The following is a 17959-nucleotide window of genomic DNA, read 5'->3' on the forward strand; positions in this document are numbered from 1 at the left end:
TATCCCTCTAAACCCGGACGTCTTGAATGACTAAAACTGCAGCAATATGGGTTAAAGTTGGACACCTGCTGCTCAGAACAAGCGTCTGGAGAAGGCCGTTGTCTATTATTCATGCTGGAAGTCTTGAGAAGTAATATACAGTTTGAGGGACGCCTTTGGTGTTGTTCGTATTGCTTTCTCACAATTTGCTAATCTATTGAGGGGATGTAAATCTTTTATTTTGCCTTATTGTGTTTTTATTGTTTCCTGTGTTTTACTTTTTTCTACTCTAGTCTTATTTTAGCATACCTATTTTCATTTGCAGTGGTGTATCGTACTTTTTCAACTTGGCGCTGCATTTCTGAGCAATATCTAGGAAAAGAATCTACTTTAAGTCTAATAACATTTTCACTGATCTCATCTTATGAATTCATGATTAATCATTCTTTTTATTTTCTAAATAATTAGATGATGATTGGCTGTGACAGAAGGAAGGGTTGCGGGGTGTCGGTTTGTTCAGCAAACATTAACAAACACATGTTGAATGGGACATCGGCACAGTTTATGGCTAAGCTGTGAAAAAAAGAAAATAATGTGTTAAAAAAAAGTGAAAATGTGGCATCAAAGGTGCCTGAAAAAATATGTAAAAAAAAATTGAAAAGCAGTGAACAAAACAGCAAATATATGTTAGAAAATTGGTTACACACTGTAAAAAGACAGAATGATTTTGAGATTGACATTATTCACAGTTTTGGCCTGTTTTTTTGATTTGTTTGTTTGTTTGTTTGTTTGTTTTTTTACAGTCAACAGTCATTTAAAACCTTCTGTAAATTAACTAGTTATTAACTGTAATAAATGAGTAAGATAAAATAAATAAAACATTGAAAATCTGCATGTTTTTAGTTTTTAACATACATGAATTTCCTTTCAAATAGTGGCAAATATCTGTAAAATAATGATATTTTTGCTCATTTAAATACAAAAAATGACAAATAATGTAAAAAAAAAAAAAAGCTATAAAACTTGTAGAACCGAGTTCAGAGTAAAAAGGAGCTATTTAAGTGTGGACCATTTCATATTTAAACAGTTTAATTAATGCTGATTGATTATATCTGCATGGAGTTTGCATGTTCTCCCTGTGCATGTGTGGGTTTTCAGGCTTCCTCCTGCAGTCCAAAAACAATCTGAGGTTAACTGATGATTCTAAATGGTGTAATAGGTGTGAATGTGTGTGCTTGTTTGTCTCTATATGTAGCCCTGCTGTAGACCTCTGCCTTCGTCCTAAGTCAGCTGAGATAAACTGACTGTCCCATAAGTTTTTATAGCCTGTGTTGTGACCTCCAATACTTGACACACATGTATTAAAGAGTCCAAATCACAGCACTGCACCCGAGGATTTTTAGGTGAAGACAATAATTCATCACTGAAATCACAAGAGGAAGCAGTAATGAATCACCGAATTAAGTTTTCCCCTACAGATATGGAGTCACAGCAGTGCCACATCAAAATATAAATATAAATAAATAAATAAATAAATGTGGAAATATAAATATAAATAAATAAATAAATAAATGTGGAAATATAAATATAAATAAATAAATTTGGAAATATAAAGAGAAATAAATAAATAAATAAGTAAATAAATGTGGAAATATAAAGAGAAATAAAGAAGTAAATAAATAAAAGGGAAAAACAGAAAAGGTAAAAGCAAAGAAAACATTTTCCTTTTTATTTATTTATTTATTTATTTTTCTTTATATTTCCACATTTATTTATATTTTGATGTGGCACTCCTGTGACTTCATAGATATCGTCATGTCTGTAAATAAACATTAAAAATGTGCAATGAAATGCTTTGTGGCAAAACGAAGAAGCTATCTGACTATTATGGCACCGATACTCCTGTGTTCTTTCAATTAAAAATAATAAATCATGTAACAAATCAGATATTACATTTCTATACTCAGCTATTAATCTGTATTTTTAACTTTAACTAGTGCTTCTTTTAAATGTCAGCTTCTACTCTTTCGAACCCTCTCCTACACCAGCTCAGCTCTTTGATATTCTGCTGTGTTATGACGTGTTTCTCTCTCCATTGTGGAGTTTTCTAGTTGGTATTAGAGAGCATGTTCATCAGTTTGTAATGGTACCAGATAGTACCATGTTGAAGTTTGGAGAATGGAGAACACACCTACTCAGTCAAATGTTAGGCACCATCTGGCCCCCTGTTTACCTAGGAGGCTGATATTGCATATAACGACTCACCGGGGGCCCTAGTACTTGTGGTTAAGATTTCGTCCCGTTCGGGTAAAAAATGAGGGTGAGGGTCTAATTCCACTGGCAGAAGGCTCTCAGTGTTTAACAGTCTGACAAGGGTTAGGGTTTTCCAACATGAACACTTGGTCAGATTTTTCTACTGGGACCCTGGGGCTGATCTTTTAGTATGTTATACTAGGCTATATTTGGAGCTGAACTGTGGTGGTTTGGTGTCTCTATGACCTTCCTGTGACCCCTGGCACAGGGTCAAAATGTCACATTTTTGGACATTGAAGCACCATAAATTGGTAATTTTTGCATCAAATGAGCTGAAACGTTTAGGGGTGATTCAGGTGACCTTGGTGAACAATTGATTTGAAGCACAAGTCTCTAGGTCATTCCTGGAGCTACTTCCGGTTTGGGAGGGGCTAGCAAAACAGTTCCAGTGGATTTAGATTTTAGATGTTTCAGAGGTACCAGATCCCAGGTTTCAGCTCTCTGAGTGTAACAGAAGAGAAATGAGAGCAAAAGAGGGACATTTATGAAAAAACCTGTTTTTTTTGGCCCTCATTCCTTCTTCAGGGTCCCTGGAGGTCTGAAACGTGCATGAGCGTTCACATTAGCCTCTATATCTAGAACCTGTGCAATTTGGTCCAAATTGGTTAAGGAATGTGTGAGATTTTGACCTTTTTAGCCCATTTTGAAGCATTTGGACATTAAAGGGTTAATCGAAAAACTGGCCCGTGCTCGGGCCCCTTTTGAGCTAACTCTCTGAAAAAAATATGCATGGTCTAGTAGGAGTGTGTCCGATTTGGTGTCACTAGACCCAAAAATGACCGAGCAGGAATTTTTTTTACATGTTTGCAGGCCTCAGGCTTCATCACTTCTCGCAGGCCTCACTGCTGCAAAAAGCGGGTTCCCATGGGGCTGGACCCTTGAAAACAGATACAGTGCTTCGTGTGACTGTGAATAGTCCCACACAATATCAGACCTGAATTCCACTGGGAATGACTTTTATGATACTTGATATGTTGCACAAAATGTCTCCTTCATTTGAAGTCTTCTTCCCCGAAGCTGTCAGGCTACTGAACAGGTCTCTGTAGACTCTGTTTTCATATCATCACCACCTCTCCCCCGCAAATACACATGCATGCACACATCCCCACATACACACACAAGTATACACACATGCATACACACGCACACACACATGCACACATACATGCTCAGATGCAAACAGGCACGCACATTCATACACACACTGCACTACTGCACGAGGCTCTTTATTCATTTACCTACTAAATATCGCACAAACTGTTGGTTCACTGCACATATATCTATGTTGCAGATTTGTATATATTAGTGTGTCTCTTTATACTTATATTGTCTTTATGACAGTGTTTTTATATTTTTTTGATGGCTGAAACCGGGACCAGGGTCAAATTTCATATTGTTTCATGTGCAAATGTGGAATGATACGACAATAAAGTGAACCTTTGAACCTTTAAACCTTGATTTAGTGACCCTTGACCCCTTCAAAGGTGTTTTCACTGCAGACTTGCTCCCAGAGCATTCAGCACCATAGACATAATAAAGAGTAGACGCCGCATTGACTGCTACTGCCTACTGGGGCTGACGAGCGGTGGGGCCGCCATCTTGGTCCAGTCATCCACTCCACTCAGCGCTGTTTGACAGCGCATTTAATCCATCTTAACTAGGGTGACCATATTCTGTTTCTATGAAAAGAGGACACACTTCCAGCTCGCACACGAAAAATTTTCAGTCCCCCCCCCCACACATTTTTAGGGGTTTTCCGTGGGTCAGGGGGCTTTCTGTGCTTCAAACTCAGTTAAACAAATATTCTGAATTCCCCAGAAAAGAACACTTTACCTGGATATACAGAAAAATAGCCCAAAACACTCACAAACAGTTGCTTTATAAATAATATATTTATTAATTTAAAGCAATTCTCCTAAACAATATAATCAGTCACATACAAATATGGCATGCTCTAGTCTTTAATAGTTATTGACTCAAGTTGTGTAGGAACACATGTATTCAGATGTTTAACAAAATAAGAAATAATCATCTCTCTTAAGTCTGACACTAACACCGGAAAAGTGAGGTAGAGTACCATTCTTCAAAATAACCTCCCAATTATCAATTATGTAAAAATAGAAATAATGCCTCAAAATATTAAACAAAAAGAAAAAGAGAGGTAGCCTATTCTTCAATGTTCAGTTAGCCCATTCTTCAAAATAATGTGTCTAATGGCAAATGAAAAAAATATAGAAATAATGCCTCAAGTCAACAGTCCATTTTTTCCTTCTTTTTCCTTTTCTTATTAGCTACAGAGACATAAGTCCCAGCTTTGCAGACTGGACATTCTGCCTCCCATTTGACACGACCCGGACGAAAACGGGGGTACTTTTTTCGCATTTCATCAGTGAAATGACATTCGCGTTTCGGTATTTTCTTTCGGTTCGAGTGTTCTCTCACAGTGTGCCTACCTGCCTGTCAGCCTGCGAGGAGTGAGTGTGGAGTGCCTCTGTACTGCTTTGTGAATGATTAATACACGTTCCGGGGTTCGGCTCAAACTCCGCCTCTCAGAGCGTGTTTCCAAAGGAACCATTCAACGTGAATGATAAATACACTGGTCTGTGACGCGCTCAAGCTAGATCAAAAAAGAGATCAAAAAAAAAAAAGATCAAAAACCCGGACATTTGAAGGACTTTATAAACGCCAGCCGGACAGGCCGGACAGGCCGGACAGCCTCTCAAAAGAGGACATGTCCGGGCAAAAGAGGACTTGTGGTCACCCTATCTTAACTCTGAATATTAAACTGATTTTCATGCGTTTTTTATTTTTATTTTTTTGCTGCAAACGTCATACATGTAGCTATGATACAGGACAAATGGTTTGGCGTATTTTAATATTCATAGCGGGAATAATAGATAATAATAATAATAGGTAATAGAATATTCTGAAATTAAGCTCGACTGTAGACAGGTTGCAAACACTGTAAACACACACACGCTAATATATGTTAGAGAAGCAGATAATGGCAGTAAAGTCAATTATTTTAATAATTTGAAGAGACAATATATGATTACGCTTTATATACATATATAAACAAAATATTGACTAATGAACACATATTTCTATATAAAACAATAGATAGAAGTGATATAAATCATAGATGGAGTATCAACATCATTCACATATATATATAATAGATAAAAGTTATATATCAGAGAAAATTATTTTATAAATCACATACAGACTATCAATATAATTCATGCATATACAGTGCCTTGTGAAAGTATTCGGCCCCCTTGAACTTTTCAACCTTTCGCCACATTTCAGGCTTCAAACATAAAGATATAAAATTTTAATTTTTTGTCAAGAATCAACAACAATTGGGACACAATCGTGAAGTGGAATGAAATTTATTGGATATTTTATACTTTTTTAACAAATAAAAAACTGAAAAGTGGGGCGTGCAATGTTATTCAGCCCCTTTACTTTCAGTGCAGCAAACTCACTCCAGAAGTTCAGTGAGGATCTCTGAATGATCCAATGTTGTCCTAAATGACTGATGATGATAAATAGAATCCACCTGTGTGTAATCAAGTCTCCGTATAAATGCACCTGCTCTGTGATAGTCTCAGGGTTCTGTTTAAAGTGCAGAGAGCATCATGAAGACCAAGGAACACACCAGGCAGGTCTGAGATACTGTTGTGGAGAAGTTTAAAGCCGGATTTGGATACAAAAAGATTTCCCAAGCTTTAAACATCTCAAGGAGCACTGTGCAAGCAATCATATTGAAATGGAAGGAGTATCAGACCACTGCAAATCTACCAAGACCCGGCCGTCCCTCTAAACTTTCACCTGGAACAAGGAGAAGACTGATCAGAGATGCAGCCAAGAGGCCCATGATCACTCTGGATGAACTGCAGAGATCTACAGCTGAGGTGGGAGAGTCTGTCCATAGGACAACAATCAGTCGTACACTGCACAAATCTGGCCTTTATGGAAGAGTGGCAAGAAGAAAGCCATTTCTCAAAGATATCCATAAAAAGTCTCGTTTGAAGTTTGCCACAAGCCACCTGGGAGACACACCAAACATGTGGAAGAAGGTGCTCTGGTCAGATGAAACCAAAATCCAACTTTTTGGCCACAATGCAAAACGATACGTTTGGCGTAAAAGCAACACAGCTCATCACCCTGAACACACCATCCCCACTGTCAAACATGGTGGTGGCAGCCTCATGGTTTGGGCCTGCTTTTCTTCAGCAGGGACAGGGAAGATGGTTAAAATTGATGGGAAGATGAATGGAGCCAAATACAGGAGCATTCTGGAAGAAAAGCTGTTGGAGTCTGCAAAAGACCTGAGACTGGGACGGAGATTTATCTTCCAACAGGACAATGATACAAAACATAAAGCCAAATCTACAATGGAATGGTTGACAAATAAACGTACCCAGGTGTTAGAATGGCCAAGTCAAAGTCCAGACCTGAATCCAATCGAGAATCTGTGGGCAGAGCTGAAGACTGCTGTTCACAAACGCTCTCCATCCAACCTCACTGAGCTCGAGCTGTTTTGCAAGGAAGAATGGGCAATAATTTCAGTCTCTCGATGTGCAAAACTGATAGAGACATACCCCAAGCGACTTGCAGCTGTAATTGCAGCAAAAGGTGGCGCTACAAAGTATTAATGCAAGGGGGCCGAATAATATTGCACGCCCCACTTTTCAGGTTTTTATTTGTTAAAAAAGTTTCAAATATCCAATAAATTTCATTCCACTTCACGATTGTCACACTTGTTGTTGATTCTTGACAAAAAATTAAAATTTTATATCTTTATGTTTGAAGCCTGAAATGTGGCGAAAGGTTCAAAAGTTCAAAGGGGCCGAATACTTTCACAAGGCACTGTATATTAAAAACGATGTGTCAGAAAATGATATTATATATGTATAACAGAGTCAGAATCTAAATTGCTTACACTTATATATGCTTCTTTCCACCCACTATGTGGTGGACTATGTGTTGACATTTGAAATGCATCTTGAAACGCAGGCACGCATGTGGGCCGACGTGCCTGTACAGGGCTGATGAATGGTTGGACGCTCATCCCATTCGGCCGCATATGGACAAATAAACAAATTTTTTTTTTCTTTTTGCCTTTTTATTGTGATAGTCGCGGTGAAGAGTGACAGGAAAAGCGGAGAAAAATAGGGGAAAGACATGCAGCAAAGGGCCACGGACTGGAATCAAATCCAGGCCACCGTGTCAAAGACCAGCTCCTGTACATGAGTCACCTGCTTAACCCACTGAGCTATATGGGCATCAGATACCCAGTAAGCAAAATTATTTAATAAATATCAGCACACCGGCCCTTCGGTCAAACGGCCGAATGATGTTTACACAAATTTTGGCCCGAAGCCACATCTAATTGCCGACCCCTGCATTACATTATAAATATGGGACGATGTAATGCAAAATATAGCGTTGGATTCGCAACGCTTTTACATTAAAAATATAATATACCCATTCAAAATGCCCTAACTTGCTTAAATCTGACCGAGGAGAAATATGACACTCGAGGAATATTTGATTAATTAAACGTTCTATTCAGGTATGATTAAGATTCAGATATGAAAATAAAATCAAACCCATAGTTGCAGTAGTTTTAAATACGTTCTGAGTGGCACGAAATATCCTCCACTTGAAATACATTGGTTTGAATTTCGTTGTGTGCACCACGAAAAACATGAGAAAATCGTGTTCGTGCGCACGAAACCATAGATTAATTTATGTGACAGTTTCACGAATCCTTGTGAGACCGGGTTGTCTATTTTAGGGCATCAGACAAATACGTGTGTTAATATTTCACATTACAGGAACATTATGTGATGATCATTCTGTCATCTGAGGCCTCAATAACATCCTGAAAACATTTCAATAACATTCTTTCTTTGTTATCATGGAGCATAATCAGACACCATCCTCCAAACATCCTGTGAATGTTCAGATTAAATTGTTTTTTCTTATTAACATATAACCTCATCGGAATATTGTTTGAAAAGAGAATTATCCTTAAAACATAATTCAAACATTGGAATAACTTTTTTAAACATTAATAGAACTCGTGGGATTAGTGACGGAGGAACAGTTTTGGTGCAAGCAGGAAGGTGAGTACTCTCATTTAAAAAGATAATTCTGGGTCTAAACCACTGCACTAAATCTGTTGCAAAACCTGATATTTATAAGTTGCTGCTCAGAGCTTGTTGTTGTTTTTCTTACTGAAGGGAACTTTCAGTGTATCAGAAGGTGAAAAGACAGCAGCATGAAATGCAGAAATTACAGATTGACATCAGTGTTTTCTGCGATAAATAAGACATATAGCTGCTCAATCTGTCTTCAGTTTAGAACCACAATGGTTAGTTTAACATGTTTCCAAGAGTTTCCAGATATGACAAATCATTCAGGACATCCCTGGTTTACATAAAGTAACCTTGACTCCAACATTTTGCAAATAAGAATGATGGAAGTGACGCCTACCAGCATGCACTGTATGACTGCTTACATAGACAATGAACAGAAAGACTAGAAAGGAATGGTGTCCAAAGTGGACTATTTGAAGAACTTTGGCATCAGTAGGGAAATGTCGGATGGCTTTTTTAGGACCTGATGTCAGTTTAAGTTGAAGATATTTTAATGGACTTTATATGCATGTGGAGGTCACACCAAAGCAAAAGAGGAACTTTTAGAAGATTTTTTTGTAAACCTTGAAGGAAACTACAAGCCCTTGCACAACAGGAAGCAACTTTCAGTCCGTTTTCACCACCGACCTCCTGAGGAAGTGGGATTTCAAATCTTTTCTTTAAGGTTCTTCTTAAAGAAGCTGCTCGAAGAAAACCAGAATTAATGAAGGGAAAAATAAGATAACTGCTGCTGCTCCTGAACCATAAACTGAGTGTTTCTTCTCTCCTGTGACATCAAGGCTCATTTTTCACTGCCAACTAAAATTCCTGCACCTCTATGAAAACGGAGCAGCCATGAAGAGAACTCAGATGTCCTCTTGCCAGAATGGCAGTTAATAGCCATAAGTCGCCCTCAGTATTTCTCCAAGTGCCCACAGGAGTCACCAATACTGGAAACGGTAAGTATTCTGTTTTTACAACCCCTGCTCATCAGCTGTAGAAACATGTTTCACCATGCTGTATCTTCCAACAACTTGCTCCTCTGCTTTTGAGCCATGCTGCATTTTTTTAGTTGATCCAGTAGCTTTGAGTTTTCTTTCAGTCTCTCTGTGGAAACGCTGTCTGCAGTTGAACCTTAGAACTCAGAATTTTCAATAGTTGTTCTCAACTGAATCAGTCGTGGCTTCTTCGTTGTACTAAGGAGAGCAGAATTTTAGTTCTTTGTTATTGTTTTTTTTTAACTTAGTGCAAAACAGCACTGCTGATGTAGTGGTGTATGTGAGACTCCCAAGCTTGTGACCTGGGTTCAATTCCCAGGTAATGCATGTATTTGCAGAATTTCCCTCTGGAGATTAGTAAAGTCAGTTTAAGTCTAAATTTTTTGGTAAAGCAGGCATGTAGTATAAAATGATTGTGGTAAATTATAATAATTTTTAACTGAGATTTGGTTAATTTTTGACTGTTGTTTTTTTAGGTTAGTCCATCATGGTACTTCTCAGTTCAGCAACAAGGAGCTCCGATTTTTTTAATTTTTTTTTTGTTCAATCTGGTGCAAATTGCCCATTTTTTCAACTTGTTGAATGAGACTTGTAGAATAAAGTGAGTTCAATAAAATGTAACCTTTTTTGGCTATTTACATCTATGCATGATACATTCACAGACCATCAGAAAGTTTGAAATCTGAAATCAACTCCTTCTATTTTATAGTTTCCAATAAATGATAAATAGTGTCATTTTGGGATTTTTTTTTAAATAAGACATGCAATGTCTTTGATTAAAAACTATTTAACATACCATGGTTTTTGGTTATTTTTCCTGATAGAATCACACATGATACATTCACAGACCATCAGAAAATTGGAAATCATTAAAAGTTTTATAGTTTCTAACTCTTGTAAATGGCAACATTTTGAGGAATTGTTCAATGAGACATGTAGGATAAAGGGATCAAATTAGAAATATAATAATCTTGAGCTAAGATCTTGTTGATTTTTTTGACTCTTCAGTCAGTCATGACTTCTCAGTTGCAATAAGGTACTCAGATTTTCTTTAATTTTTTTGCAAAAAAAAAAGACATGTAGAATAAAAGATCAAATTTTTTGTCTCTTTAGACCTACACATGATACATTCACAGACCATCAGAAAGTTAGAAGTCATAAAAAGTTTCATAGTTTCCATCTTTGATCATTGGCATAATTTATAGGAATTTGACATATAGAATAAAATGATTTTAGTGAAATGTATTGATTTTAACATAAGACCTGGTTGATTTTTGACTGGTGTGCAAGAAAATTAGAAATCTGTCAACTGTTTCAGTTCTTTGGTTTCCAACTCAGACAAATGGTGTTATTTTTGTGAATTCTTTAATGTTTTCAAACCCACTGGTGGATTTTGGAGTTCAGAGGGTTAAATGAATGCATCTGCTCTGAACAATGTGTGTGTGTGTGTGCGTGCGTGCGTGCGTGCGTGCGTGCGTGTGTGTCTGCAGTCAGTCTATCAGCATGAACCTCCCATCTGGTGAACATTGCACAGGCATCGCTCATCAGTCATCCCTGCAAGAGTCCATACATGCATTTTTTTCGTGTGTGTGTGTGTGTGTGTGTGTGTGTGTGGTAGTAAAAGGAGGAGGAGGCAGCAGGCACCTCCTCCTACACACACACATAAAAACACACACACCCTTTTTTCCTGGTTTGCTGTTCGCTCTCTTTCATCGCAGCAGCAGATGGACGTTCGGTTGCACAGAAACTAACCTCCTGCTTCACCTTCATTCTTCTTGTTCTTTCTCTGGAGTTACTGTTTGCAGCTTCACACATCGTCAAGATGAGCTTCAGCGACGTTATGACCAAGATCCAGATGGCGGAGAAGACCAGCGACGCCGAGAAGATGTACACATACAAAGGGGTGCTGTACCCTCGACTCATGTGTCCCGAGGAGAACCTGAAGGCCGTGGAGACCATGGAGGCCCGAGAGGATGACATCATGCTGGTAGCTTATCCCAAATGTGGTGAGTAAAGCTGAGAATCTGTCTGAGAATTTGGTTGTGATTTAGTTTTATTTAAACGCTGGATGCTGTGACCTCTGACCCATGAGAGAAACAGTCTTCGTTTTGTCCAGATTGGAGCCATTTAATACTGATCGTCTGGCATTTAAAGGGCTTTACAGGGTAAAGCTGACATTTAAATTCCATTAAACATTTGTTTTTGGAGATTTTTTTCCCTTATATTACAACTGAGGTGAGAGTAGCATCAAAATTAGATTAGATTTTAGAGATTAGACTTGATTGTTGTTGCACAGATTTCAAGTGCTAAAACAACAAAATGCAGTTTAGCATGAAAACAGAAAAGCAAAAGCAGCAGTAAAGTACATTATTTGCAGTACATTACCATAAAAAAGGCATAAACAGTTTGAACATACTAATACATGAATATATGCATATATGGATGCAAGACAAAATACATGTTATGAGCAGTAGAAACAGTTTGAATTGACAGAATGTTCAATATCATAAACAGTATGAACAATGCAAACAATATTAAACACTAAATTGGCCACTAAAAGTCAAAATAAACTCCAAATAAAGCTGTTGATTTGTGCTTTTAAAAGCCAAATCACTGCACAACCAAGATTTTGCACGTATTTAAATTCACCTCGGCTGTAGCTAATTGCAGTTTCTGAGCCATTTCATGCTGAATATCTGCCATTTAACTGCATGAAAAGAGAGATTTTCGACAGTAAACAGCACTGAAAATTTCTGTGGAATTTCAAGTCAATGGCAGTAAAAAGCAATTTGCAGGAAGCACAAAAAACTACTGAGAATTGTCAGGAATTGACATGGACGGCTGGGTTGTTTTTTTTTTTCCAGAGTCACTGAGAATACTGTGAGCTATACAAATGCAAATCAGAGTGGTGGGTGTGTGTCTGTGGTGGGAGGGTTGGTGGGTGTGGAGGGTGTAAGGTAGGGGGTTGGGGGTGGGGGTTGACTTTTCACACTTGCATTGGTTTTTAGAGAAAAAGGACCCTACACAAACAAAACTATACAGTTTATACTTTATTTGAATCAGGGTTCATACAGCTTTTATAAAAGTAAAATCAAAGCGCATCACAGGCACTTAACACTGTCAAAATCCTACATCTCAAACACCATGCAGAGCAGCATGACTACAGTCACCTTTTCTCTTATGTTGCTTAACTGTACAGTGGATGTGTTTACCACACATCTGCCAGCAATGCCCTCAACAGGGAGAAATGATGACATGAGGTGTCTGTTTCCCTCAACTTCCAAATTTCTACTGACTTTCCATAAAAATGTCTGTTGGGATGGGGATGAAGCCTGGAAACTCCTGCAATTACGTGTCTATAGTACTCTCTGACCTGACATTAATAGCTATGAACTGCTTCATAATGGCTGGTCGTGGTTCTGTCAGAGGTTCAAGGATGGATTCCTTAAAACACACCACCCAGCATGTACATATGCTGACCTTTCTGCTTTAGAGCCGTCATTTAAATATGTTACAAGTTTGCATGAAATGGGAAAATGATCAACTGTAGTTACAGTGTTCAGGGCATAGGCGTTTCTAGCCCATTTTTGGGGGTGCTCAAGCACCCCTAAATTGAATCCCAGCACCCCTAAAGTTTGAGAGATTTTTTTTGTATTGCATGTCCCTGTTATTTTTAACGAACCAGAAAAGTGTAAAAATCATACAGCACTTGGTTGATACGTAATGTTTTAACAACAAAAATACAGCACTCCTCTCCCCCTATCTTGCCTCAAAAATGGTTTGATCCCGTCCAACTTTCCCAACTCAGGCTCTGAGCCTTTACGCTTTACCTGCGGAGCTAAGCACTGCCTCCCACAGAAGGATATGTTCCGTAGCAGTGGAAGTACCTGGTTTAAATTAGGATACGTGGCACAATTCTTAACTTCTACCACTCAGTACCAACACATTATTATCATTACAAGTCCTCGTTTTTGCTGCTTTTAATCACAGGTTACTGTTTATGTTGTTAGGTAGGAGTTAGCTGACGTTTTTTCTAGCTAGCAGACGTTACAAGTGGTCAGTGTCTGTTTGAACTGGACTGAGAGAAGCTAGCTGTTGTGTCAGTGCATGTGTTAATATTAAAGTCAAGGTGCTACTGACTACCTAACTGACTGGATGCCCATTAACATTATAACTCCTATTGTGTGTGTGGACAGACAGACAGACAGACAGACAGACAGACAGCCAGCCTCATCATGGACATAAGACTGCTTTTTTTTTTTTTTTTTTTTTTTAAAGAGCCAGGATCAGGTAAGAGTGTAAAATGAAATGGTTTATCTATCATGAGTAATGTTGTAAGTTGGATCAATGTTTTCCTAATTATCTGTATGCTTTAATATTTACTTAATTTCATTATACAAGGAGGAGAAGAACAGGGAGAGACTCGGGAAGATGAGAGAGAGCAGATCAGGGACAGAAATGCTGTGCATCGCATTTCAAATAAAAGTCAAAAATAAAGTCCAAGGTCCATTTTTGGTGTTTTTGGTACTCAGTATAGGGGGCTGGTTTACTCCAGAAACATACATGCTATTTATGTGTATGTTAAGGAGCTGCTGCATCTAAATTAGTCACTTTTCCAAGAAATTAGGGTTGTGATAGGTTTCTTTTAAGATTCCAGAGCATTCCTTCTTTGCTGTGACTCAGCATTTAAATATCCTTTATCAGACTGGATGGTTTAGTCACAGACTTTTTCATGAAGTGTTGCTTTTCTTTGACAAATGTGGGAATGAAATTGCGTTAAAATGTACAAAACAGTGAAATTTATCTTGCCTGGCCAGGCACCTCTGGGTGCTCAGCACCCCTAGACATCTGATCCTAGAATCGCCCCTGGTTCAGGGTACATCTGATGATACACTGTCAACATTGCATGCACACTACCAGACTAAAGTTTGGACACACCTTCTCATTCAATGGTTTTTAATGGTTTAATGGTACAGTTGGCTGTAACTATGTGTCAGGCGAAGTCATGTAAGGACAGGAGGAGGTACCTTGGGTGTGAAAAAACAAAAATGTATCTGTTGAGATGGTCCAAGATAAAATAAAGGCTCTGATTGGTTGGGCATGGTGACAGAAGGATGGAATTGGCATCTCTTGGTGCACCTACACAACTATCATTATTCTTTTAGGAAAGCACCAGGAGTTAAAAAGAGAATAAATGATGTAATGGTGTCAGGCGAGTGCCAACTGTCACAAAGAAAAAAGATGGACCTGGGGCGTGGACACCCCAGAGCCAAAGGGTATAAAAGACAGGGCATCAGAGGGCACAGACAGATTTACCCCTGTACTGCATGGAATAAACACTTTATCTTTGAATCTGAAGATTGCTCCAAGACTCTTATCTGTTTTTCATTGGTGAGACTGCTGCAACTATTATTTTTGACTAAGGATATTTTTTAGTAAATGAGGACCTAGAATAAAGACAGAAGATTTAAATTGTGAAGAAATCGTTTATACACTACAATTGGAAGAATACATAACACCCTACAAGCGAGGCTTGAGGCTGATGTAAGGTACACAGCTGCACATCACAGGCGTTTTCATAGTGGACAGACAGAAGCCACATAAGTATGACACAGCAGAAGCAAAGACACATTTTAAGCCAGAGCTGATGCCTGAGACCAGCTCGGAGTAAGAGATGAACTGGTTCATTTTTTAGGTTTTAATTTGTTTTGAAATGTGTGTATACATATATATATATATATATATATATATGTATATATATATATATATATATACACACACACACACACACACACACACACACACACACACACACATTTCATTTTTTGTAAATTGTCTTTCCTTTTAATACAGTTTATCTTGTAATTTTAATTTTAATTTTTGGAACTCTTGCAATCTATACTGTTCAATAAAGCTCTTAATTTTCAACATTATCAACATGTCATATTTTTTTCCCTCCCAATAAATTATCATTGATTGTAGGATAGCTCATTGGTTAACAATACCAAGTACACTGACAGTCAATAGAAACTTTGAGACCATATTTTTCAACATAATTTTTATTTTGAAGCCCGAAACTGGATTTTCTTCATATGAATCATTTGTTCAGCATATTGGCATACAGAAACAAAAATCTAAAGTTTCAAGAATGATTTCAAAATAAAGAATTTCACAAAAGAAAACGACACTTGCCAAACACAAAGTCACAGCAGTCAATACCGAGTATGGCCTCCATTTGCTTTGATGCAGGCAGCAATCCGTCGGCGCATGCTTTGGACCAGACTTCTGATTGTGGGTTGGGAACAGCCCATATGCCTGGCTACATCACTGTAGCTCAAACCGGCCTCCACCATACCCAGTGCCCGGAGACGTTGTTCATGTGATAGACGCGGCATAATGCTGTTCATTGGACTAACAATGGTGGCCTTTTTTGGGCCTTTATATAGGCCTTCAAAACCCATTCTCAAATTGTGCAGATACTCACTGAGTATTGCTTGGTGTGTATTTGGTTCACTTTTGCAAAGTGACCAACCCATGTGCAATGAATCATGACAAAATGACAACTCATCATTATCTCAACTACCAGGGCACTAGATCATCAGTAAATCCACAATGAATAATTACAACCCCCCTACAAGTAGAATTCTGCGTACATTTCTACCTCAAAGTTTCTATTGACTGTCAGTATATGTAGGTTAACTAATTTTTACACTTTACATGACCCATATTTATTAAAGTGTTAATAATAATAATAATAATAATTATTATTATTATTATTATGAGCGGGGGTGAGGAGGTGGGGGATGGGGGGAGGGATTTCATGGCCCTGGGGTTGACCAATAGCAACAGATGTATCAACCAATCATGACAGTATTTTTCTGCAGCCATGTCTTGTTTCATCCAGTCGGTGTCCTAAGTCACGGGAGACAGGCTGGCTAGATGCTAATTAGTTTTCACACCTCTGCCTTGCCCTAGGTGTGAAGTGTCATTCACCCATTGCCCCACACACCCACCCCCCTACCCCACAAACATGTTCTGTTTTAGGCCGTTCTCAGCCCCTGCTGACTAGCTGTTCACAGCCTGTAAACAGCCAATAACTATGGGGAACTCGGCAGGTTTTCCGGAATTCACAGGGTCGATAATCTGGCTTTTCATGCAGTGTAAACTTTACAAGCTAAATATGCCATTTAAATCCTGCCAAACATTTCTTTTTGGAGATTTTTCCTTCAAATAATAAATAAATGTATAAATAGTATTGACAGAATGAACAGCAAAACAGGAAAAAATGGTGAACTAGCAAACATAAGTTAACCCGTTGCTGTTCAGCGGCCCGCAGGCGGGCCGTTTTGATATCTGCATGAGCATTTTTTGAAATAGAACGACACAGCCAACTCGATGATAGAAACATTATACACTGATGTAAACTTAGATTCTCATGAATCCGCCAGTATAAATCACTTTCAGATGTGATTACCACAGCGGGTAATATAAACACATTTGTCCGACAAACAATGAATATCCATCCATCCGTTCTCTACCCAGATAGCAAACTATGGGTGAATCAATGTTGAATCTATGTTGAGACCTAACGTAGAAATTATACAGAAAGTGCAAGGTTGATAAAATGTTGAGTCAACGTTTGCTTACATAGATTACATGTTTGCAAACATAGATTCAACATTAGTTAAACATTGACCTGTCAAACATTTTAATTGAACCAAAATACAATGTAGATTCAATGGTATCTTTTAAACACAAACTTCAATGTTGACAAAATGTTGTTGAATCAACGTTGATCCAACCATCAGTCTTCAACCGTAACCACAATTCAACCTTCTTAACCCTAATTCAACATTGATTTAACATCTTTTGCTATCTGGGTAAAGTGTAATTTATGGTTGAAAAGCAAACGTTGACTCAACATTTTATTAACCTTGCGCTTTCTGTATAATTTCGACTTTAGGTCTCAACATAGATTCAACATTGATTCACCCATAGTTTGCTATCTGGGATATACACGGCTTTAACGTACACAGCGCGACTCACATTTGCGGGTTCATTATTACACACAGATGAAAATATTCCACAAAAACGGCCATAATCCAACCTTGGACATCCAGACGAAACAATCCAGTAAAATATTTTGTCCAAAACATGTCTTGAAGTCGGTATATAATCCACAAATAGGTCGTTTTCGAGGAAATGCACCTCGCGATGCGCGTCCAATATTCCCTGTATTTCTCGTCATATTTTTATTTACAAATAAAATATTAGCGATTTTTTGTACTGAAAATGGCTGGAATTGACTGTACCTTACAGGGCTACAATAAAGTCCAGTGTAAGGAGTAACTTCATTATTTCAAAGGCAAATCACTGCAAACTGAAGTTTTTCTGCAAATTCATTTCAACTGCACCTAACTGCAACATTAACAGCAGAAAAATAGCATTCGCATTGAAAAGTAGTCAAAAAGCCAGTCTTTCCAGTGTTAAAATGTTTAAATTCTGTTCATTCCATCCATT

General features: G+C 38.0%; 1 protein-coding gene across 3 annotated transcripts in view; it reads left to right on the forward strand.

Moving 5' to 3' along the window:
• Window positions 1–9107: 9107 nt before the first annotated feature.
• The window catches only part of sult6b1 (sulfotransferase family, cytosolic, 6b, member 1), a 30430-nt gene continuing 21578 nt past the window's right edge, over window positions 9108–17959 (forward strand). Inside the window, exons 1-2 of one of the 3 annotated variants that reach the window (XM_051959665.1) lie at window positions 9108–9400; window positions 11232–11445. In XM_051959665.1, coding sequence (XP_051815625.1) covers window positions 11262–11445 — 184 coding nt within the window. In that variant the 5' untranslated portion in view covers window positions 9108–9400; window positions 11232–11261. Of the gene's footprint in view, window positions 9401–10938; window positions 11446–17959 lie in introns of those variants that run through there. The other 2 variants (XM_051959663.1, XM_051959664.1) reach the window with 2 other exon arrangements.

This window comes from Acanthochromis polyacanthus, chromosome 15, assembly GCF_021347895.1.
Source record: "Acanthochromis polyacanthus isolate Apoly-LR-REF ecotype Palm Island chromosome 15, KAUST_Apoly_ChrSc, whole genome shotgun sequence".
In the NCBI taxonomy this organism is placed as follows: domain Eukaryota; kingdom Metazoa; phylum Chordata; class Actinopteri; family Pomacentridae; genus Acanthochromis; species Acanthochromis polyacanthus.